At 45.9% G+C, this 25,805-nt stretch overlaps 2 protein-coding genes across 2 annotated transcripts in view; one reads left to right on the top strand and one right to left on the bottom strand.

Moving 5' to 3' along the window:
- Positions 1 to 24,068, top strand: part of LOC149449068 (uncharacterized) — a 31,919-nt gene extending 7,851 nt beyond the window's left edge. Inside the window, exon 2 of the mRNA XM_089693856.1 lies at positions 18,201 to 24,068. Within this exon, the coding sequence (XP_089549982.1) occupies positions 18,494 to 19,804 (1,311 nt within the window). The 5' untranslated portion in view covers positions 18,201 to 18,493 and the 3' untranslated portion in view covers positions 19,805 to 24,068. The remainder of the gene's footprint in view (positions 1 to 18,200) is intronic.
- Positions 1 to 25,805, bottom strand: part of LOC149449067 (uncharacterized) — a 125,387-nt gene that overhangs the window by 70,628 nt on the left and 28,954 nt on the right. The gene's annotated exons all lie outside the window — the stretch shown is intronic.

Here is a 25,805-nt window from a genome sequence, read left to right as displayed (position 1 = left end):
TGTTTTCATTACTGCAGAAGATGGGCTTTAGTGATGAATTTCTGTCTGGTGTACATGCTTTGTATGACTCCCCCCAAAACAAGAATAAGACTTCCAGGCTGCAATTCTGTATTTTGTACACTAGGCGGAGGTACCCGTCAGGGTTGTCCTCTTTCACCCTTATTATTGGTGCTTGTTTTGGAACCCTTGGCAATTGCAATAATCACACTCAGACATTTCTGGTTCCCCATTATTGGTTCACATTTCACAATTTGTATGTATGCAGATGATGTTATGCTTTTCCTTACTAAACTGTTGGTGTCATTGCCTGACTTCTGCTCATTATTGAATGACTTTGTAACAGTATCAGGTCTTACTGTAAATTTTACTAAATCAGTAGTTCTGCTTATTAATGTTCCTGATTCCCTGGGTGCATCTCTCCGCAATTCTTTTCCATTTCGTTGGGCCACGGATCAGATTTCATACCTAGGTATAAACCTCACCCCCAGATACTCAAAATTATTTGCTGCTAATTGGCCACCATGTGTGTCACGCCTCTCACCTCTATTGAAGATCTGGCATGGATCCCCTATCTCATTCTTGGGCAGAGTCACGGCAGTAACAATGAATGTCTAGCCTAGATTACTTTATTTAGATCACTCCCAATCCCTGTCTCAAAAACGTTCTTAGATCACTTTCAACGGATTATTAATCATTTTATTTGGCATAACAAACGCCCTCGTTTTACTTCATCGGTCCTCTACCGGTCACAATGGGTGGGAGGCCTAAGTCTCCCCAATTTCTGGCTTTAATACCTGTCAGCCCATTTCGCACAGCTATCACAATGGGCGACTATTACTTCCCAGGTCCCATGGATCAGATTTGAATCTCAGTCTATACATCCATTCTATTTACCAGGTGTATTATGGTCCAAAATCCCCCCCCCCCCGCTCGTTATTGCTCTATAACTCCATTGTTGCCCAATCATTGATGTTTTGGTCCCGTTATAAACTTAAATTGAATCTTGTCTCCTCTGTCTCACCAGGTTCATCATTTTTTTTGGTGACCCAAATTTTATTACAGCATTCTCATCTTCACAGGTATTCTGTTGGTGGTATGATAGGTCCTTTATTAGGTCATCTGACTTTCAGAGAGGAGGATCTTGTATCACTTTTGAGATGCTACGCATACTTTTTGATATCCCGCTTCATGAATATTATCATTATCGACAGATTAGACATTTTTAAATTCACATTTTGGTGTAAGAGCTCTAGATCTTTCTGTCCGTGAGACGGCCCTCAAAGTAATAACCAGATGGTATCATACCCCATCTAGACTACACGCCATGTATCCAGGGACGTCCCACCTTTGTTTCCGGGGCTGTGGCCTTGCTGGTACTCTAGTGCATATATTTTGGGCCTGCCCAAGCCTCTCATTGGTGTGGCACAAAATTTCTGAAGTTGCCTCTGCAGTGGCAGGTGCTCCGGTGCATCTGTCTATGCAGTCCTGCCTACTGGGAGCCCCTATCTCGGGAGTTCAGACTGAGGTTATGAGGCTAATCCATAGCATTTGTATATCCACCCTATGGGCTATTGCCCTACATTGGAAATCCCTCACAGTACCATTGACCACAGTTCTGCAGAGTTGATGCGGTGATGCTCATGGAGAGAATTTATTATACTCTATTGGATAAGATGCATTTATTTGACAGAAAAGGGAACTTTGGAGAACTCACAGGCATTTACTAGATCAATAAGGACCATTTATGCTTTGATTGATTGAGTTACTTTGTTGGTCGTTTTATAACTCTGCCTACCTCTCTACCTATATTGCTCATGTACTAAATTTCTTTTCTCTTTCCCTTTATTCTACATAATTTCACCTTTGAAATGAATACTGCAGTTGTTCCTTGTTTCTCTTGTATATTCTATTTGAAGCTGTAATGCCATTTTGAAGTCTATTTCTTAAAAAATAAAAACGTTTGTAAACAAAAAAATATATATTTAGTATAATTCTACAATTTTTACAACTAACAGCTCAATGCTGTTAGCTAAACCTACTAATAGCTGGACAACAAAATAACAAACGGATCACCCTTTCATCCAGCCGTGGTCTAATGCTGTTTAATGCCCATGATACCCAGCCAAGCATAGCCTCTTTGAACAATGCATACACTTACCAACTGCTTATATCTGCAGGCTGACATCGTATTCCCAATAGTCTATCCTTGGCCTGACTCCTCTATACAACAGATGTTTAATATCCTGTTTTTGGCCTCTGTGGCTTCTGAAGATGTTCACTGCTCCCCCACATTTTCCTTGGTAGCCCGAGTTGGGCCTGCCCAGGACTGTTTTTTTCCCGTCCATTTATATCCCAGTGACATAGACAGATGGACAACCTACCTGTTTTCACATCATGGTCTTTTGGCCTCCTGACCTGTTTTGTCAGACATTTCTCAGTTTACTAACCTTGCTTCCCCCACTTCTCTCCTTTCTTTCTCTTATTCCTGTCCCAGGGGTGATGATGTCACCATGATGCGACACCTACAATCAGCTTTGCATCTGTCCTTTATCATGGCTCCAATAAATATACTTACCCTGAATGTTCGGGGAATAAAAAAAAATAAGGCCTTCAAATCCTTTGCCTCTGCCAAAGCACATGTGGTGTGCCTGCAGGAGACTCATTTCACTGCCAGCCATATGCCAAAATATCTCAGCTCTTCCTACCCACAGGTTTATATGGCTTCTGCCGCAACTAAACACACAGGTGTACTCAAAGCTTTCCACTGCTCTACTCCCTTTACACCCAAGGCAGGGATCTGGGACCCAGAGGGCCGTTATATTTTCTAGTGGGTCACCTCCTTGACTCAGAGGTCACTGTAGCTTCATACTATGCCCCAATTGCAGTCCTAACTCCCATTTGCTACAAGTAATAGATTCCCATAAATTACACTTTTACTATGTGGCAATTCCAATGGCTAGTTTATCCCTTTCTAGACAAATCCCCCATAACCTCTTATCCATCCACATCCTCCTTCCAGCAACAACTCCAACAACGCTCTCTCATAGACACATGGCAAGAAGCTAACCCAGCTAGAAGACACTATACATACTACTCATATCCACATAAAACTTTCTCCAACATTGACCATATATTTCTGACTAGAGGTATGTCCCCAGCCCTCCTATCCTGAACCATCATACCTTACCCCTGGACTGGTCACAAAGCTGTCCTCTTGACCCTCTCCTCCTTAGTACCCCAACAAACTAGCACTACATGGAGTCTAAATGGCTCACCCATCCCACAGACTGGACATTGAACTAGCCATCAAAGAATACCTGACACATAACACAACTGATGACATCTCTCTCCTGACCTTTTGGGAACCCCATAAGTCTGTAATTAGAGGAGCCTGTATCAGCCAAGCCTCACATCTCAAGAAAGGACAGCGAGCAATCCATCACCGCTTAGAAACCTCATTTCATCAGGCCAACAAAGCCTTCCAATCAGACCCCTCACCTTCTCATAGATTGTCCTGGACAAGACCAGGCTAGAAATAGATGTTTTCTTGACAGAATCAGATGAAAAAGTTCTACGCCAATCCAGGCATGAACATTATATGAACCCAAACAAACCTGACACTTTTCTAGCCCTGGGACTGTGAACCTCAGACCACACACACAGACTTGTCCATTTAAAGATTACAAAAACTTCACACACCAGCCATCCTAATAAAATATTACAGGTCTTCCACAAACAAACATTCTCTACCCTTCTCTTGGTCCAGTCAATATATTCCTGATTTAGGACCCAAGCTGATGGCAGACCTCAATATTCTATATTCTGCTAACTACCCTCCTATGTTAACACACCTTACTAATCTTATGACATCCTGGTCCAAACTACCCCTCTCATGGATGGTTGTATCATGATTGTAAAAACAAAAAGACAATTCTGCCCAAAATGTTATACCTTTTTTGGATTATATATATATATATATATATATATATATATATATATATAGTGGGGATGGAAAGTTTGGGCACCCCAGCTAAAAATTTGTATTAATGTGCATAAAGAAGCCAAGGAAAGATGGAAAAGTCTCCAAAAGGCATCAAATTACAGATTAGACATTCTTATAATATGTCAACAAAAGTTAGATTTTATTTCCATCATTTACACTTTCAAAATAACAGAAAACAAAAAAATGGCGTCTGCAAAAGTTTGGGCCCCCTGCAGAGTTAATATCTTGTACTGCCCCCTTTGGCAAGTATCACAGCTTGTAAACGCTTTTTGTAGCCAGCCAAGAGTCTTTCAATTCTTGTTTGAGGTATCTTTGCCCATTCTTCCTTACAAAAGTCTTCCAGTTCTTTGAGATTTCTGGGCTGTCTGTCACGCACGGCTCTTTTAAGGTCTATCCATAGATTTTCAATGATGTTGAGGTCAGGAGGTTGTGAAGGCCATGGCAAAACCTTCAGTTTACGCCTCTTGATGTAATCCCCCGTGGATTTCGAGGTGTGTTTAGGATCATTATCCATTTGTAGAATCATCCTCTCTTTAACTTCAGCATTTTCACAGATGGCATCAAGTTACCATCCAAAATTTGCTGAAATTTTATTGAATCCATTTTTCCTTCTACTCGTGAGATGTTCCCTGTGCCACTGGCTGCAACACAACCCCAAAGCATGATTGATCCAACCCCATGCTTCACAGTTGGACAGAGGTTCTTTTCATTCAATTCTGTGCCCCTTCTTCTCCAAACGTACCTTTGCTCATTCCGGCCAAAAAGTTCAATTTTAACCTCATCGGTCCACAGAACTTGTTTCCAAAATGCATCAGGATTGTCTATATGTTCATTTGCAAAGTTCAAACGATGATTTTTGTGGTGAGGACGTAGAAGAGGTTTTCTTCTGATGACTCTTCCATGAAGACCATATTTGTACAAGTATCTCTTTATAGTGGAATAGTGTACCACAACTCCAGTGTCTGCCAGATCTTTCTGGAGGGATCGTGCAGTCAAACGTGGGTTTTGAATTGTTTTTCTCACAATCCTGCGAGCTGTTCTGTCTGATATTTTTCTTGGTCTTCCAGATCTTGCTTTAACTTCCACTGTTCCTGATGACTGCCATTTCTTAATTACATTCCGAACAGAGGATATTGACATCTGAAAACGCTTTGCTATCTTCTTTTAGCCTTCTCCAGCTTTGTGAGCGTCAACTATTTTCAGTTTCAGTTTTCTAGACAACTGCTTAGAAGAACCCAATGGTGCTGATTGTTGGGGCAAGGTCAGATGAGTCTGGGCATTTAAAACCTTTGAGATTGACATCAACTGGTCTTCCCAGACGATGATTGAGAACAATCCATGACACTGGCAGGTCTCAGCTTGGCAAAGGGGGCAGTGCATGCTATAAATTCTGCAGGGTGCCCAAACTTTTTCAGACGCTATTTTTTTGTTTTCTGTTATTTTGAAAGTGTAAATGATGGAAATAAAATCTAACTTTTTTTGACATATTATAAGAATGTCTAATCTGTAATTTGATGCCTTTTGGAGATTTTCCCATCTTTCCTTGGCCTCTTTATGCACATTAATACAAATTTTTAGCTGGGGTGCCCAAACTTTCCATCCCCACTGTGTATGTATGTGTATATATATATATATATATATATATATATATATATATATATATATTCCTGTTTCCTCTGCATATTACAGTGTCATGCCACCACTTATGTATGGGGCACTATTAAACTGCATCTGCCCAGGTCCATCCGTACCTTACCGAAATTTAGAGTGGTCTGGTGCTTCCGAACTTTGCAAAATATTTCCAAGCTGCACATCTTGCTCAACTCCCTAAATATCACGCAGTAAAAGTGACCCCCTCCCATGGGTCGCTATAGAGTCAGTAGATTGTGACCACTTATCGGTTGTCAATTTACTTGTTCAAACATTTTATTGGGTTATAAGGGTATCGACATACAGCAGGAAGCAATAATCGTTTACAGTACACGAGGAAGATGAGAACATATGGCCCAAGGCCTTATAGTAACAATATGATTATTGAAAGCTTAATAAAACAATCAGTGTAAAGAGAGGGGGGAGGAAGAAAGAGGAGAGAGAGAGAGAGAGAAAAAAAATGGGGGGGGGAGGAGGTAGGTAAGGTGTGAGACTTCCAGGGCAGGGAGGAGGGTGCGGGAACGGACCAGTGCTCCTGAGCAACTTCCAAGGGGGAAGGTATTAGTGAAGAAGCAGTGATTCATCGAAACCATGAGGGAGGAAGTGATCGACCCAGGGAGACCAGATAGACAAATTTGGGGACTGTATCTGTGATGGTAGCTTCCACCTTGGCATGTATCATAGCCTGTGTCTCCTAATTCCGGACCACCAATATGGTAAGAGAATGAGTTTTCCAAGATTTCGCTATATTTTGCTTGGCAGAGGTTGTGACCTGCAGAAGGTGCTTTAATCGGTGTTTAGGAATTGAGGGGGGTCGTAAATTGAGTAAGGCGATGTCCAGAGTTGGCGCTAGCGGTTTTTTGAGAAGGGTAGATAGCATGTGGAAGATACCAATCCAGAAGGTATGGGCTACTCGGCAGGACCACCAAGTGTGAAGGTAAGTGCCCCTCATCGCACAGCCTCGAAAACAGTCTGAGGAATACCCCGGAGTATATTTAGCAATCCTAGCCGGAAATCAGGTACCACTGGGAGAGGACCTTGTAATTTGTCTCAACTGCTACTACATTCTGTGAGGAGGATTTAGTAGCTTGCCATATGCAGTCCCAATCCTCCTGGGCTCAGCTGGAGGCCAAGATCCCTCTCTCACTTGGAGACATATGAAGGGCCAGGGGAGGACTCAGATATCGAGAGTAGGGTGTAGAAGATAGAGATAAGCCCACGTCTGTGCGGATAATTCTTGCAGGCACTTTCAAAGGAGGTCAGAGACCTAACGGAACATGAAGTAGCGGAGAGGGGGGAATAGAAGTATTTTAGTTGAAGGTAACAGAAGATTTCTGAAGCTTGAAGGGAGTGAGATTCTCGAAGAGATGGGAAGGCTTTGACACCAGAGTTAGTCAAAAAGTGATGGGCTCTAAGGAGGTTAGCTGAAGACCAAAGTGCAAAAGAGCGTGTAGAGAGCCAGGTAGGGGGGGAATGCCAGGTTGCGAAGGTGAGAGAGAAGAGAGTTGTGGGGGGATTGAAGGGGATATCGGGATTTGAGTATACCCCAAAGTGCTACAAAGTGGGAGGAGACTGGGTTCTGGATTGTGCGATGGTCAGAAGGACAGAGCCAGAGTATGTTAGCTAGGGAGAGGGGGTCCAAGATCACCCATTGCGGAATCTCATGGGATGTATGATACTTTAGAAGTTGCACTAAGTGGGCTGCTAGGTAATATTTTGCAAAATCCGGGAGACCCAGAGCTCCCTTTTAACTTTGGCATGTGGATGGTAGTAAGGGGGACTCGAGGATGAACAGGACCCCAGATATATGCGTGGGCCCGGCGCTGGAGCACTCGGAGATAATGAGTCGGGACAGGTATGGGGAGAACCCTGAAATGATAGAGGATTTTAGGTAAGATGGACATTTTCACTACTGCAATTCTACCCAACCACGCCAATGGAAGAGATGACCAATTGCGCATTAGACTAGCAAGGTGGGCGAGCATTGGCAGGTAGTTAGCAGAGTATAGATCAGATAGGGAGGCCATCAGTTTAATGCCTAGGTATGGGATAGCGTGGTGGTGACACGAAAAGGGGAGAACTTGTTGTAGATGGAGAGTCTCTTGAGGGGAGAGAGAAATATTCAGGACTGTAGATTTTTGGGTGTTGACTTGGAGACCCAAGATGGTGCCGAAGTTGTGTAGAAGCCGAAGTAGAGGCAGGGTGGAGGTAAGTGGCGAGGTCAAAAAAAGAAGTACATCGTCTGCAAAAAGGCAAAGTTTATGATGAGACCCTCCTACCTCCAAGCCTCAGATATCAGGGTTGACTCTGAGCAGAAGGGCGAGGGGTTCAACGACTAAGGCAAAAAGAATTGGGGAGAGTGGGCCTCCCTGGCGGGTACCACGGGCTATTGTTAATGGGGCTGATGAATGTCCCAAGTAGCGAACCTGAGCTGAGGGATTACGCTATAGGGATGAGATCCATTTTAGGAAGTGGGGACCGAAGCCCCAACGCCATAGAATAAAATGAAGAAAGGACCAGGAGACAGTGTCAAAGGCTTTTCTAATGTCTAGAGACAAAAAGCAAGTAGGGCTATTACGGCACGACAAGGTGGGAAAGAAGGGCCGCGCAACGTATATTATCTTGCCTAGAGAGGATAAAGCTAGTCTGATCGTTATGGACTAAGGAGCCTATAATTGGGTTCAAGCGGGTAGAGAGGATTTTAGCAAGGTGCTTGACGTCAATATTTAGAAGGGAGATCGGTCTATAGTTAGGCCAGGCTGAGTTGTCGGAATGGGGTTTTGGTATCATTGTGATAATGGCCGAGACTGTGTCTGAATTAAAAGAATGGCCTGAGAGGATGGCGTTGAAAGCTTTTGTAAGGATGGGGGAGAGTATGTGAGCGAACTTCTTATAGTAGGAAGCAGAGAAGCCATCTGGGCCGGGGCGCTTTCTAGGTTTAAGGTCTTTGATAGCGGACAAAGTTTCAGTTTGTGTAATCAGCTTCTCTAAAGCTTCCAGATGTTGGGCAGATAGAGTAGGAAAGGAAAGGTGGGCGAGAAGATTCTCAGCATGGGATTGGTCTAAGGACTCCGTACCCAGAGTACAGAGTACGTACCCGGGCTGGGTTACTGGTGTAAACGCCGCGGGTGAGTTTGAGGCGAATAGGCTTGGCGATGTGATCTAATCTTTGGAGAGAGAGCTAGGAAGGTGTCAGATTTTTTCGCTTTAGTGTAGTATTTGTGGTGAGATCAGCGAAGGGAAAGCTCAGTCTGGTCAGTCAGAAAGAGGTCAAGTTCCAAACGCGCTTGCTCCAATGCCTTGCGATGGGGAGGGGAAGGGTTGGTCTGAAACAGTAAATGGGACTGGTTGTAAGCCGCCTCAAGGTGGAGGCGAGTGTGCTGTCTCTCTTTACAGAGGAAGGACGACTTACTGATACAGAACCCTCAAGGACAGGTTTATTTGCTTCCCACAGCAAGAAAGGGGAGATATCTGGGGTGGAGTTCAACTCCAGGTATTCTTTAAGGTGGTTTTCGAGGTCGAGGCTATGTGTAGAATGAGAGAGTAGGTTGTCATTAATTACCCAGGAACTATCTGAAGCTAGGGGGGGCCAAGGATGAAAGAGACATGAGGACTGCACAATGATCGGACCATGGAAAAGGGAGAATATCAGAGGTAAGGAGTCTAGAGGAGGAGCCGACTGTCGTGAGTATATGGTCAATGTGAGAAAATGATTTGTGGGGGTGGGAATAGAAGGTGTATCTATGCTTTACTGGGTGGAGTTCTCTCCAAGAGTCTACTAAGGAGTGGAGATTGAGAAGTTGTTGGAAGGAGTATGAAGTGGCAGGAGGAGGGGCGGTTGGGGAGATTTGTCTAGAAAGGGATAGCTAGTGAGATTGGAGTCTCCGTAAATTAGCAAGGTGCCATGTTTGTGGTGGTCAATAATTGTCAGCAAGTGGGATAGGAATGGAAGAGGACCCTGATTGGGAGCATAATATGGGACGATTGTGACTGGAGTATCAAGGAGTGATCCCAATAGAATGCGGTAGCGGCCTTCTGGGTCTCCAAATTGGGCTTGGAGCAGAAAAGGGACTGTGTGATGAAATGCAATGAGGACTCCCCTACGCTTGGTGGTCGCGGAGGCAGTGAAAACTTGCGGGTAGAGGGGACCGAAAAATTTGGGCGTAGAAGTACCAGAAATAAATAGGTGAGGGTAAAAAGGGTATTAAGAGGACGGTCCTGGGAAGTGGGGGAAGAAGAAAGGGAGGTAGGAAAAGGAGGGACGTCACACCGGGGAAGGAAAAAAAAAGGGAGAACCAGGAACAGTAGATGGAAGGAACAAAAAGCAACCGAAAACAACTGTCTGGCCCCCAGGACTAAAATAATACGAACAGTCCGGGGGGCCAGGAACAGCCTGAGCGGTACAAAAAAACTGTACCACATGGGCCGAAGTAGAGTGCGTAGTGGCAAGCACAGGGGAGAAACCACACAGGTGAGAATAAAAACAAACCAGTGGACATCAATCATGAAAAAAACTGGTGTCCAGTGCTCCCATGATAGCCAAGAGGAGGTCTGGAGACTCGATCGAACCAAAGGAGAAGACACCAGGTGAAAAAAAGTGGTGCAAGGAAAAGATAAAACAAATGTGATTAGCCTCGAGACCGCCAGTCAGCTAGGAGGGGCTAACATGGTATGGGTAACTATGGGTTGAAGGACAAAATGACCTTAGCAACAACAATTACAAAATTAAAGGCACAGGCTCAAGGGTGGGCTCCAACAGGGGGAGGTGGGTTGGACCGGGAGACCAACTGAGTAAAGAGGTATTAGAAGGAGAGAGGGCCTGGTGGGCTGAACAGCAGGAAGGTGGTCGTAGAGGTGGCCCCCATGAGGAGGAGGGAGGGACCTCATACAGAATACACAGAGGAGGTAGGGGTCCATGTGGAATGTAGAGAGGAAGGCCGATGTGATCAAGTCCCGAAAGTCAACAATGAGCCAGGCGAGGCTGGAGAAGGATGTAGGCGACTGGAATGGGGTTCAGTCCATGGAATCCTGCGGGGCAGGTGCCGGAGAGATGTAACATCCGCGTTTGTGGATATTAGGTGGACCCGTTGCTGAAGCGGAGTGGTGGGCTTTCTGGGGCGAGCAGGAAGCAGACCTTCTGCGTGATCCCTCAGGGGTGTCCGCAAGAGTTGGAGGTGACGGAGGGCATCCAGTAGTTCCTCGGTAGATCTACAAATATAATCGCGGGATTGGTGGGAGAATCGAACAGCAAATGGAAAGTTCCAACAATACGTAATTCCATGTTGATGAAGGATTTGCAGGTGGGGTTTCATAGCCCGGCGTCTGGCAATGGTGGCGGGGCATAGATCATGGAATAGTTGGTAGGTATGTCCCTGGAAGGTTAGGGTGCCTGCATTTCGAGCCACTTGAACGATGTTTTCCTTGGTGCGGAAATAATGGAATTTAGCTATGATGTCGTGGGGAGGGCTGTTCGGTCTGCATGGGGCCAAAGCTCAGTGCACCCTATCTAGTTCTAAGCGTTCAATCGGGATAGCAGGAGAGAGTTCTTAGAGTAGGGCAGTAGTCGTGGAGAGGACGTCGGTGATGGTTTAAGGAAGTCCGCGGATGCGAATGTTTCAGCAGCGGGCCCTGTTTTCGAAATCCTCAAGGCGGGAGTAGAGCGTTAGGTTTTCATCATGCAATGCCTCAAGTTCATCTGAGTATGTGTGAACAGCTGCGTCCAGGTTGTCCACCCTGTGTTCTAGCTTAGATGCGCGGACCACTAGATCACGTATTTCTTTAGATAGTTTGTCTGTGATATGTTCGGAGGTCTGCTTTAGGGTTTGGTGCAGCATTTTCTCAAATTGTTTAAGAAAGTCATAAGGTACAGGATTAATGGGGTCAGCAGTAGGTGTAGCGTTAGGTGTCCCCTGGTCAGTGTCATTGTCAGACTCCATGATGCTATGGTCTGGATCAGGCTGCAGAGCTGAGAAGGAGGAACTTTGTGGAACTGAAGCTGGTGGCCGTTTTGGAGGAGGCACGGACCAAGGGCTTCCTTTATGGGCCGCGCCTGCGGCTGATGTTTTGCGGCTCCCCGGACCATTGTGGCCAGTTCCCGGGGTGCCGCTTATGGTGCGGAGGCGGTAGCGAGGATGGGGCGAGCTGGGAGTGGTGGCGAAGAGGCTGTTTCTCCCGCTGTGGTGCGGAGCCTCAGGGGGACATGTGTTCGCCAGAGATCCCATGCATGCACACTCCATCAGTTGTCAATTTGCTATGGCTACACTCCAGAGACCATCGCTCACTCCAAAACCCAATTACTAAACACTACCTGTCTATCTGGGACAGTCTAGAGTTCTGATACACCTTACAGTCACCCCATAACCCACTCATGGCATACCTCCTCAATCCAGGCTTTTATCCGGCATGGATGCCTCCATCTTCTTTTCATGCTTGTCCTAGAGCTAGTCTAGTTCAAACTTACAATTTCACAGCACCAGACTCCTTTATACCCTTCCAAACCGTATGTGACGCCCATAAATATCTAGACCTGAAAGTTTTAGATATCTTCAGATCAATCACTTTTGTTCCTCCTACTTACACACCAACCCCCTCCCTCCCAGAAATGACAAGGTTTGAACACATATGTAAATGTGACCCCCATGTCACAGGTTTGATTTCCACCTTATATACACAGCTACCAGCTCCACCACCTTACACTTCATACCATATACATCCAAGTGGGAATGGGATTTAAATCTACATTTGGAAATCCTCCTCCCAAAATATATCAGCCATGGAGACTAACCACAAAACTCTCATGCTCTGGTAAAAAAGAAAAAAAATCACACAGGCGGTGCAAACACCTAGCGCATTATCCAAGCTTTATTTAAAAAAAAACAATTGGCAACAATCGAAACGTGGACTCAACATCCGATTTCGCCATAAGCGAACCGCGCCCATAATGACGAACCCAGAAAACCGCCACGTCAAACGACGTGTAAGACACCGAACATGACTGTGGATCGATAGCGTCATTCACCGACCCCCCCCCCTTTCGGGAAAGACAGGTGATGAATTAACCGAAACAAATTCGGCACCTTCTTGGGCACCACCCCCAAGGGGGAAACTACCAGATCCGAAAACGGGGCGCAAGAAAACGGGCCGCCCATACGTCCCAACCCCACTTCTTTTTGCAACTTTGCCAAAACAACCTCTGCATGCTGCAAGGCCGACCGTAAGTTCCAAGCTAAGGGGGGGAACCAAAGTCAAAGTGCACGGGATGCGGAAACCCTCCGAAAACCCTGCCAACACCAGCACAGCGGCTGCCCGATCAGGATATCTATTTAGGAAAGGCTGCATCCTTTCCACCCTCACCGGTGTCGTCCCTCTTACCCGCATGCTCTCCGGAAGGGTCTCTACCCCGCTTGAAACAGCGCGACAACGGATGGGAGCCGCCGCAACCGGAACACTCATGCTTAAAACGGCAGGACCCTCCGAAACGACAAGCGCCTTCCTGGAACTGCCAACAGAAGCCCCTACGCTTTGAGGCCGATTGTCCGGGGGAGAATGAACCACCGCCCCCCCCTGAAAAAACGGACCAGGAGGCCTCGCTGGAGTCATGAGGTGCATCCAAAGGCCAATGTCCTTATGGTCCCAATGCAACGAAGGGCAAACCGCCCGCCGCTGCCAAAACTGCTCATCGTACCGGAGCCATGCAGTCCCACCGTAAACCCTGTGAACCTCGCTAATGGCGTCAAGGTAACAAAAGAGCGCCGAGCAATGCTCAGGAGCCTTCTCCCCAATAACACTGGCCATGATCGCAAACGCCTGCATCCAATTCGCAAAAGTACGCGGGATAACTTGAAAATGCCGCTTCTCCGCTTCCTCCCGCCTGCCCTCGTCAACACGCAACCCCTCTAAAGGAAAACGCTCCAACGGCAAGAGCGTGAAGATCTCCACATACTCCCCTCTCCAAATCCTCTCCCGAACCTCCAACGGTAAGTGCGCACCTAAAGGGCCCTCGAAGCACACGTACACCTCGCACTTGGCCGAGTCCGCCAAGCCGACCGCTCCGGACACCCCCGCATCCCCATCCAAAGCCGTGGAACCCAGAGCCCCGGTTTCCGCCGCAACCACCCCTGGCCCAGAACCGGAGGGAGGAGAAACCCCCGAGCTCTGCACGCCCCCCCCTTCCTGCACTTGCACCCGGAACCCTTCCCCACCAGCCGGCGGGAGCCACGCCGAAGCAGGCCCAGGGCCCCCACTACCGCCCCGCTCAAGTCGCCGCAACAAGTCCCACAGACCGGAAATCAAATTGCAGAGCCCCCCCCCCCCGAGACCCGACTCGGGAACGCCTACATCCCGCACCGCCGAGGCCCCGCCCCCCAACAGGTCCCGTAGCGCAGAAGAAAAGGAAACAGGTAACTAACCAGGCTGCCCAGGAGATGTCCCATCAGCTGCGCGACCCTTGTCCAGCAATGCTGAGCGGCCAGCTGTCGCCCCCGCATTGGGTTCCGACAGCTCGCCCTCTGATCTCTCGTCCTCCCCTCGATGGCTGCATGGCCTCCCAGTCCCATACGGGTCTATATGGGTCCTTGAGTGCTGTGCCGCTGCTGACTCTGCCTCCCAGCACCAGCCACGCCCATCGACGTCTCGGGGCTCTGTCCAGACACGCTCCCTGCAGCACTCCCCTTCTGCCTGTGTCTCTTCGGAGCCGCCGCTCCATGCTTCCCAGGGGGCCCGCCGGCTGCAGCAGGGACAGCCCGGCAGCCGCAGCGCTGCGTCTCCCTCGTTGGGCTCCCTCCCTGACAGGCACCTTGTCAGTGGAGGAGCCGGTGACATCCTGTCTCCTCAGCCGCGCGGGCGCTCCCTCCGGTGATAAACTCGGGTCCTGTGACAAGCCCGGGTCCTGTGACAAGCCCGGGTCCTGCAGGAAGGCAGAGACCCGGCTCTGCAGCCATTCTATCTATTCTAGCCATTCTACCGCCTCACACAGCTGGGCCACCAATCCATCCATGACAGCCCCACTGTCCGCACCAAGACCCCCAGGGAAAAGGCCCTAACAATATGCTGGTGTAGGGAGGGTGGGAGGGAATCTCACTCACCAACGTCCAGCTCCGAATGATGCCCCCCCCCACCAGGACACCCCACCCTAAGGTGCGGCAGAGCGCCACCATAGTAACATTGTACTACTTTGGGGAAGTGATCAGTATTTTTTTTTTTTTTTTACACAATTTGCTTATAGCAAAGAATTACTTTCCTACAAGCAAGCATTTACCTGAATGACATCGATTCATTCAGGGTTTTTTTTTTGTGCTTAGCTGTGATTTGGCCACAGCTAATCACATGACATGTGCATGTGATTAGCGTGCACCCGGAATGCTGCAGCGTTTTTGCGGCCGCCAAACGGCCATTGGCCGGGCGGCTAATGGTTAATAACAAGCCCCAAGAAGTATACCTTATGGTGTGTCTCCAAGCTATGGATGGAAGGAAAGGGATCACCCCACCGGCAAGTGAGAAGAGGGGAGCATGAGTCAGAGCGATTCCAGTGTCAGCCAATACAAGTAAAGGGATGGATGCAGTGTGACCAAGCCCTAGTGGGCGGGGTGAAATGCATCAGAGGGCGTGGCTAGAATGGCAGCTGAGGCCATTCCTCAACACTGGACTGGGGTCAGTTGACCAGTGTCCATTCCTTTACTTGCATAAGGCCCAAGAAGTGACACACTGGCAATTCAAACTACTCCTGTAGGTCACCACCACGGCTCAGCAAACCATAGCGAAGGCCTGGAAATCCCCCCACCTCAATACCACTGAAACTAAGAATAGTGTCACTCGAGCCACGATACATGTCAAAGTAGAAGCCGTCCTATTAGACAGAGTGCATAAAAATGAACAACTATGGCAACCATGGGTTGACCATTTCCTACCCTCAAACTCTGATGAAACCTTACTCTCTTTGTAGTCCTGAGTCCATTAGGTAACCCACTACTCAGTTGCTACTCTATACAGGCACACACCCTCCCCCCTGGGGACCTCCTCTCCTCCCCCCTTATCTGTACCCCTTTCTTCACTACTCTTGCTCTTATCTCTCCATTGCTCTCTTCCTTTTCACCTTTCCTCTCATTAGCTCTTTATCCCTTATGGGGTTTTCCCAATTGGGGGAACCTACACTATCAGTTTGAATTTTCAGTGAGGCGGACAGGTCACCCACTCGTCTGCCACTGGTATCTGCATACAGGTTGAAGTACTAAATCTATACTCCCACTGTGAGAGTACCAGAAATGATATTATAGAGTATATAACATGTTTCAGTCTCTACATTCACTCCCCCCTTGATACTATAGCACTGTTATCTCTTGCTGAAGTTAAAGCAGAGCTCCACCCAAAAGGGGAAGTCCTGCTTTAAGGACCCCACTCTCCAATAAGAACTGGCACCTTTTGGGGTGGTGGAGTACCTGAAGTTGACAAGTACTCGTTCCCACTTCTGCTGCAATCACCTAGGTCAGGGGTGGGCAAACTGCGGCTCTCCAGCTGTTGTGGAACTATATTTCCCATGAGGCATTGCAAATACCAGAAGTTACAAGCATGACTCCTATGACTTGCAGAGGCATGATGGAACTTGTAGTCCTGCAACAGCTGGAGAGCCGCAGTTATCCTACCCCTGACCTAGGTGATCAGTTGTCCTCCCCCCTCCCTCCCTGTAGTATTCTGGGACAGGACCATTCACAAAGCACAGAGATACTCGCTCATGAAGCCGCAAGCTGTCACAGCTGGGTGCCCACACTGAAGATGCCGGCACTGGAAACACAGGGCGGCCAGTGAAACGGGCTGCGGGGAGGACACCACGAGATCGAGGGACAGGTAAGTGTCCATTTTTTAAAAGTCATCAGCTACTGTTTTTGCAGCTGCTGACTTTTATTTTTTTTTATTTTCACTGGAACTCCACTTTAATGTATGAAGATATTATTTGTACTGTACAAATTACAACCTGTACGTTACCTCTAAGGGTTGTACCCCTTCTGACTTACTGTTGGTGAGTCCTGCAATCACATTGTTATGAGCTCCTTGTAAAACTATTATCTCTTTCCAATAAAATCTATGAACAAGAGAAGATATGGACCTCACAATTCCTCTATATACTCCACAATTCTCCCATGTGGACACCTCGTAAGTGGTTCTCCAGTATAGACTCCCAGTTTGGGGAACTCATTTAGAAGAAGCCGTCAGCTAGAATCAAACTCACTACTCTACAGTATGGTGAAGACCAAGGAGGCCTAGCAATACCAAATGTTAGACTTTATATTATATCTGCCCAACTTCAACATCTTACCAGGTGGGACTTAGTAGACACATTAGATCCCATCCATCGGTTGCTACTTCCATCAGATACAGATTTCACATCACTCTCACACTTGTTAATGGGCTTCAGATGACACCAGTGGGAAAGGCATGATCTCTCATCTATTTATTCCAGTCTTTTGACTCTTACTCAACTTGTAGAAGGAAATGGGAGACAGAGAAAATAAGAGCGAGTGGTGGGAGGTGATTGTGACCTCCATACCTCTCATCTCTCTCTCCTCTTCACAGAAACTCAGTCATTTCTTTTGCATAGAGCTTTCAGGACTCCAGCTCAATTGTTCAGCTAGGACAGGAGGGACTTCCCCTTATGACCCCAGTTGTATCGGTAATGTCGGGGATTTGATACACATGTTCTGGAGATGTCAAAAATTATTCAAAAAGTGGAACGATATGACTAGCATACATTGGTATTCAATATTCCTCGGGTGTGCCTCTTGGTGTCAATAGAGGAGGAATTATTTACACCTCCTCCTATTACAAGTCATATAGCAATAGTGAGGCTGCTTGACCACAAAAAATATCCCGATCTTGGCTATCATCTCAAACTCCCAGCAGACAACAGTGGATTGAGCAGGTGAACTCCACATTAACATGTGAAAAACAAACTTACCAACATTGTAATGTCCCCAGGAGATGTATGTCTGGCAGAACTGGCTGGAAACTCCTTGCTCTCTCCTAGTTAGTTCTTCATAGGCTTTTAAAATCTTAGCTGTTTTAGCCCCATAGAAGGAGAACGGCCAGTTGTATCCTACTGAATGGTGACTACATTGGAGACCCATACTTGGGGTATGATCCTGGAGACACAGGCCTCATTGATTGGTGTCAGCTATCTATGTATGTACTGGGGGGAGTTACTTGCCGTGTACAGCTGAATTGTTCTAGGCTGTTTCTTCTTTTCTCTGTTCATTTGTTTATAAAAGGTAAAAGTGACACCATAGACAAAGCAAGTTATTGTTCTGTATGATCTGTAACAGTGCCACAACTGCCTATACGTGAGAATGTATGACTCCATTGTCTGGGCTGAATGTCGGGAATACTGTGCGCACTTAGAAACTTTATTAATAAAATCTATTTGATTAAAAAAATACTGTAGATAATGCTGTACATATTCTTTCTATTCATAAGATATATTTAGTAATGAACATTAAAAATAGAAAGCAACTTTATGTAGCCCTTTATATAGAATTCTATTTGTTTTCTTTCTCTACAGGCAGATTGATGAATCTAGTTTTCGGTCATGTTGGTCTTCATGAGTCACAGGGAAAACAAGACATGTGAGTGTCTTAATTGACTGAAAGTCTTTACTGCAGTTCACTGGAGGATTCACACGGGATACAAGTCATATCTGTATTCTAAAAGTCATGGTTTGGACCCTCTTCCACATTGATCCAGCAGGAGAAAAGTAATTTCAGTGTTCTGGAAGTGACAATGGCTTTACAATAAAGTCCAACCCAAGTATACATAAGAGGAGTCATTTCATACTACTTGTTTGGAGATTTTACAATGGAGAGAAAATATATCACACACCAGAAGGTTCACAATGGAGGGAAGTCATATCATTGTTCTGAATGTTATAATGCTTTTACAGTGAAGTTAAATCTTATCACACACCAGATTGTTCACACTGAAGAGAAGTCATATCAGTGTTCTGAATGTGATAAAGCTTTTACACGGAAGTCACATCTTATCACACACCAGAGGAGTCACACTGGAGAGAAGCCATATCAGTGTTCTGAATGTGATAAAGCTTTTACTGTGAAATCAAATCTTATCAGACACCAGAGTCGTCACGCTGGAGAGAAGCCATATCAGTGTTCTGATTGTGATAAAGTTTTTACTGTGAAATCAAGTCTTATCACACACCAGATTGTTCACACTGGAGAGAAGTCATATCATTGTTCTGAATGTGATAAAGCTTTTACTCAGAAGTCAGATCTTATCACACACCAGAGGATTCACACTGGAGAGAAGCCATATCAGTGTTCTGAATGTGATAAAGCTTTTACACGGAAGTCAGAACTTATCAGACACCAGAGTATTCACACTGGAGAGAAGTCATATCAGTGTTCTGAATGTGATAAAGCTTTTACTCAGAAGTCAGATCTTATCCCACACCAGATGATTCACACTGGAGAGAAGCCATATCAGTGTTCTGAATGTGATAAAGCTTTTACACAGAAGTCAGATCTTATCCGACACCAGAGGAGTCACACTGGAGAGAAGTCATATCAGTGTTCTGAATGTGATAAAGCTTTTACTCAGAAGTCAGATCTTATCCCACACCAGATGATTCACACTGGAGAGAAGCCATATCAGTGTTCTGAATGTGATAAAGCTTTTACACGGAAGTCAGATCTTATCCGACACCAGAGGATTCACACTGGAGCGAAGTCATATCAGTGTTCTGAATGTGATAAAGCTTTTACTCAGAAGTCAGATCTTATCAGACACCAGATGATTCACACTGGAGAGAAGTCATATCAGTGTTCTGAATGTCATAAAGCTTTTACTGTGAAGTCAAATCTTATCACACACCAGATGATTCACACTGGAGAGAAGTCATATCAGTGTTCTCAATGTGATAAAGCTTTTTCTCTGAAGTCAAATCTTCTCACACACCAGAGGATTCACACTGGAGAGAAGCCATATCAGTGTTCTGAATGTGATAAAGCTTTTACTCAGAAGTCAAGTCTTATCAGACACCAGAGGAGTCACAGTGGAGAGAAGCCATTTTATTGCTCTCAATATGACAAAACTTTTACAGTTAATGCCGGTCTAATCTATCACCGGAGGATTCACAAATTTCTGCATTGATTACGTACCAGAGACTAGGATGGGGTCTATTGTCATCTTACCAAGTCTCTGAAGCCTCAGTGGGAGAGTCCATTCCAGGTTCTTCTGACTATTGATACATGATCAGCCAGGCTTGAGGTCTCCAGCTAAGCCCACCTTGTCCACTCCTCCCATTACATGTTCCATCTCCTCTCCCATTATCAATGCCTCCCTTCCACATTTCATCTCTCATTAATATTATTATTATACAGGATTTATAGTGCCAACAGTTTGCTCAGCGCTTTACAATATAACGGGAGACAATACAGTTCAATACAAGAGGGATAGGAGGACCCTGTATTCTCAGAGCTTACAATCCAGGAGGGAGGGGCTAGTGGTACAAAAGGTAGTAACTGTAGGGGATGGACTGGTAGGAAGAGTAGAATATTCCATTATTAGCTGAGGGCAGGATAGGCTTCCCTAAACGGAGAGGTTTTCACAGTTCGCCTAAAAGTGAGCAGAGCAGGCAATATTATTATTATTATACAGTATTTAGAAAGCGCCAATAGTTCTCTCAGCGCTGTAATAGTCTTATAAATTGGGGTAGAGAGTTCCAGAGGATGGGGGAAGCTCTGGAGACAAGCATGGGAAGAGACAAGGGAGCTAGAGAGCAGGAGGTCATGCGAGGAGCGGAGAGGACAGTTTGGGTGATATTTTGGAGACAAGATTGGTGATGTAATTTGAGGCAGAGTTATAAATGGCTTTATATGTTATTAATGTTTTGAATTTTATCCGTTGGGCAATAGGAAGCCAGTGGAGGGATTGGCAGAGGGGGGTGGAGGCCATTGGAGGGATTGGCAGAGAGGGGTGGAGGCCATTGGAGGGATTGGCAGAGAGGGGTGGCTGATACAGAACGGTTAGTAAGGTGGATGAGTCTGGCAGCAGCATTCATGATAGACTGAAGAGGGGATAGCCTGCAATGAGGTCGGCCAATGAGGAGGGAGTTACAATAGTCAAGACGAGATATAACAAGGGATTGAACAAATTGCTTAGAACGGCCGTATCTTGGAGATGTTGTGAAGGTGAAGTCTACAAGATTTGGACAGTGGATTAGGGGCTGAAAGGACAGATGGGAGTCTAGGATTACACCTAGTACCCTGGCATGAGGGGAGGGACTGATGATTATGTTATTGATCTTGATGGATAAGTCAGGGAAGAGGGCACAGGCTGGAGGGAATACTAAGAGCTCAGTTTTGCTAAGATTGAGTTTGAGGAAGTGGAGTGACATCCATGCCGATTTGTCGCTTAGTAGGTTAGTAATGCCAGAGGAGACTGAAGGGGTGAGGTGAGGAGTAGAAAGATTTGTGTGTCATCAGCATAGAGATGGTACTTAAAACCATGGGAGTAGGGGGAGGAGGTGTAGATGTAGAAGAGTAGGGGTCCAAGGACGGAACCTTGAGGGACCCCTACGGAAATAGAGAGTGGAGAGGAGGAGGCAGAGGTGTAGATAACGCTGAATGAGCTCTGTGATAGGTAGGAGGAGAACTAGGAGAGAGCAGAGTCTTGGAGGCCAACTGAGTGGAGTTTTTTGAGGAGGAGGGGATGGTCAACCGTATCAAAAGCTGCAGAGAGGTCAAGTAGTAAGAGTATGGAGTAGTGGCCATTGGTTGGGATGAGTACGGAGTAGTGGCCATTGGTTGGGAGGAGTATGGAGTAGTGACCATTGGTTGGGATGAGTACGGAATAGTGGCCATTGGTTGGGATGAGTACGGAGTAGTGGCCATTGGTTGAGATGAGTACGGAGTAGTGGCCATTGGTTGGGATGAGTACGGAGTAGTGACCATTGGTTGGGATGAGTACGGAGTAGTGGCCATTGGTTTTAGCAGTTAGTAGATCATTAGTGAGGTTTAGTAGGATAGTTTCAGTGGAGTGTAGTGAGCGAAAGCCAGATTTTAAAGGGTGAAGAAGGTTGTTGTCGGTGAGTTAGGAGCTCAGGCGATTGTAGACTAAGCGTTCTAAGAGTTTAAAGGTAAACAAGAGCAGGGAGATGGGTCTTAAGTTGTTCAGGTTGGTGGAGTCCAGGGAGGGTTTTTTAAGTATGGGAGTGATGTGCGCATGCTTTAGAGGGGAGTGGAAGGCACCAGTAGAGAGGGAAAGATTGAAGATGTGAGTGAGGGAGCATAGGATGGAAGAAGAGGGTGACTGTAGTAGTTGTGAGGGGACAGGATCCAGGGGGCAGGTAGTGAGACGGGCTTCTGAGAAACCTTAGTGACCTCTTCGGTAGTAGGAAGGTCAGAAGAGGAAAGTGTTGAGGGAGGTTTAGTATGAGGTATGCTAAGTGGGATGGATGTCTGTGCAGTGGAGATGTCCCTACGAATTGTGTCAATCTTGTTTTTGAAATGATTTGCAATCTCGTGAGCAGTGAGTGAGGTGGAGAAAGTTGAGAGTTAGAAGTAGAGAAGAGACGACAAGGACTGGATGACAAGCTATTGATGAGAGTGACAAAGTAGGCTTGTCTGGCAGCATGGAGGGAGGAATTGTATGTGAAGAAAGCAGATTTATATCGGGCGAATGCTTGCTGAGATTTGGTTTTACGCCACATTCGCTCCAGCACACGACTATGTCGTTTAAGATGTCTGGTGTTGTCAGTCTGCCAAGGTTGTAATGGGCGGGGCCTGATGCTTCGTGTTGTTAGAGGAACAAGTGAGTCTAATGTGGATGATATTTACTGTCCTGCTGTAAAAGGTGTAAATGATCGCCCGCATGTTTCCTGTAGTAGCAGGGACTACAAACTCATATCAGGAATAGTAGGATGGCTACCTACCCAAGGGGGTTACCTTTTTGGATGTGGGGGAAGCATTTCACATGGTTTCTTTCCATTAATGACACCGACAAGGGGAGTCTCACTTCACTAACAATAGGAGAGCCAATCACAGGCCAGTAACATTTCATGGTGTCTCAATGTATTGCAGAATGTTTAATCCCCATTGGTCCAATGGATTCCTAGTCCTCCCAGATACATTGCTTCTTGTGTGGAAGGAGCACCCTAAAATGGCTTCCCTTCAATTCCACCCATAGCTGTACTTTAAGTTATGTTGCCCCTTCCCCATATCTGTAAGGGAAAGCCTCAATTTCTCCCAATACTCCCCTGGCCTTCCAGTGAGAAGAAACATTTTCTCTGGAGATGAGATGTTTTATGCAGTGAACCCTTCATAGATGGGATGGGGAATCTAAGTAATCTAAGATAAGTAAGATGAACCGGTGTACTGGAGTCATGGATCAGATAACCAATGACACCATTGATGGTATAGCAGAGCTGACACCAGAAGTGGCTCCAATCACCTAAGGTGGTGTCACAAAACTGCATGGCGGCTGATTATCTCTCGGAAGATCATGGTGGAGTCTTCAAACTGGTGTCAGAGAGTGTTGTACATTTATATTAGATCATGAGGATCTCAGAAGGGGATATCTACACAAGGTAAAGGAGTTCCAACAGTCACCTGGGTGGGGGGAAGTGGGATCCATTTTCTTGGATGGGTTTAGTTGGAACTTTGTTGAGTAATATGGTGGCTTTGCTTCTTAGGCCATTAGTTGCTACTATAGATTTGGTGATAATTTTTTACATTGTTGCTGTTGTGTCTTTCGCTGCCAGTTGATTTTGCTTGTTTATGCACATGATTACATTCACATTGTTAGGCCAGAAGATTATTTAAAGCCCCCTAAATATTGTGTTTTATTTTCTGAAAGCAGAGACCCTGGAGAATAAAATGGTGGTGGTTACAATTTTTTGTCACACAATATTAGCGCAGCTGTCTTTGAAAAGGATATTTTCAGTAAAAAAACACTAACAATAATTCCAGTGCAGAAAAACACAATATATGACCCAATTTGATGAAAAATGAAAGATGAGGTTGGCATCAAGTATATAGATACCAAACATGTCAAGCTTTTAAAATGTCATGTGCTTGTGAAATGGTGACAAACTTCAGTACCAAATATTGTCCATAGGTGACGCTTTAAAAGCCTTTTACAGGTCATCAGTTTATATAGTGAACCATGAATGATGGCCCTAGAGTTATTCCTCTCCCTCTGGTGTGTGCAGAGATATGTACAACGTGTAGTGTGATTAATGGTTACATAAGTGGGTGGGGCTGGTATTAATGAGGGGCGTGTCATATGTTAATCAGTTTCTTAGCATTGATGATATGGTATAAATAGATCCTTGAAATGTAAATAATCTATCTCTTTCCTTCTGTTGTTAAAGTGTCACATATATATGATAAATAAAGTTGGATGATATTTTCTTTTTTTTTTTTCCATGAAGTTTATTAATAAACTCAGAGCATACAATAGGTCCAGGTAATACAAGGTATCAGTCGGAAATACAATAGGAGGTAATACACATACAGCAAACAAAAAGATACATAGCAATACATAGGCAAAGAATCAGACGTAAGTCATCCCAGGGAAAAGAAAACGGGAAGAATGAGGACATGCGAACACAGGAACATAAAGGCATATCTGGTCTCAAGCCCTTTTTCAGCATATTGGAATCACAGCACTGGCAGGTCGATGATATATAACCTCAGTTACCGAGCAGCAGAGAGCGGGGGCAGTGAGTCAAAGGTATGCATTGGAAATGTATACAGTGGGTGTGGAGGGGGGTGCAAGGGCTTGTAGGATATGGCCTTTTACTTTTGATGAAACTGAGGTAACCCACTACAGGTTGCCAGCACGCGGGTAAAGGGTTCGGGAAAGGAGATATGTAAAAGTAAAACATATGTGCAGCTGGATTGCAGGTAGGGAGTAGGGCTCCTATGCGTAGAGAAGTGTACCAAAATGGAAAGGGGAGAATGAAAGCTAAACTGAGTAGGAAAGCAGGAAATGGGGATTAAGAATTTAAGAATAAGCATGAAAAAGAAGGGAAGAGAGGGGAAGAAGAAAAAAAAAAAGTGGAGGGGAGGGAGATGGGGGGTTGGGGACGGGGAGGAGGTGTGGAGGAGTAGGAGGGTAGGTGAGTCACCTTTACGCAAGACTCCCAGGACATGAGAGATACGCACAACCCTGGCAGAGAAGCGAGCTGGGGACAGTTGCAGGCGTATCAGGGTGCCAAGCGTACAGTAGCTTGCTCCAAGCAGTACAGGACATCGAGACAAAGGACTTCAATCACAACCTTAAAAAAAACAGCCGATATATCGCAAGAAACACTACGGGGTATCAGAGAGGTTCAGAATCAATCAGCAAGGCCCATGAAAGAACGATATTCAGGGGTCATTTGGAAGTCAATCCAACAGGACCACGTATGAGAACATTTAGTAGGGTTATCCAGAGAAGAAGCAATCAGCTCTTCCATTTCAGCAATTCTGTTCAAACGTATGAACCAATCTCGCACTGTGGAGGGGTGAACAGACCCCCAGAGAACCGGTAAGCAGAGTTTGGCCGCATTAAGCATATGCATAGCCAGAGATTTGAAATATAGATGTTTGGGAAGCGGAGTGTGGTGGAGGAGGAGTTGGGCTGGAGAGAACTCAATATCAAGAGTAGACACCGAAGAAGTAATCCGATGTACCTCCTGCCAAAAGGGCTGAACCATAGGGCAGTCCCACCAGATATGAAGAAGAGATCCAACAGGAGCCCCACATCTCCAACAATTACTAGGTCTGGATGGATCAAAATGATGGATTCTAGAAGGTGTATTGTACCAACGTGTCGCCAACTTGTATCCGTTTTCTTGTGCCGAAACATTCAAGGAGCACTTATGAGAAAAGGTAAAGATTTGGTCCAAATCAGAGGAAGAAAAGTCAATGTTTAAGTCTCTTTTCCAAGCTTTGCAGGTGGGAAGTGAGTCAGAGGTTCTGTCACCAAGAAGAAGCAGATAGGTAAATGATACTAAATGCCTCCGTGGTTCAGCCTTTGAACAGAGTGACTCAAAGGAGGTGAGAGGGCGGACCCATTTATGGCGATATGCAGGAGACAGAAGAAAATGTCTGATTTGAAGATAGGCCCAAAAGGGAAAGGTGAGATCACCCATAGTACTTGCCAG

Source organism: Staurois parvus, unplaced genomic scaffold (assembly GCF_062004578.1).
Source record: "Staurois parvus isolate SC_StPar_1 unplaced genomic scaffold, SC_StPar_1.0 ptg000638l, whole genome shotgun sequence".
In the NCBI taxonomy this organism is placed as follows: domain Eukaryota; kingdom Metazoa; phylum Chordata; class Amphibia; order Anura; family Ranidae; genus Staurois; species Staurois parvus.
Note: the sequence above shows the minus strand (reverse complement) of the source record. Positions and strands in the feature narration are given on the sequence as shown.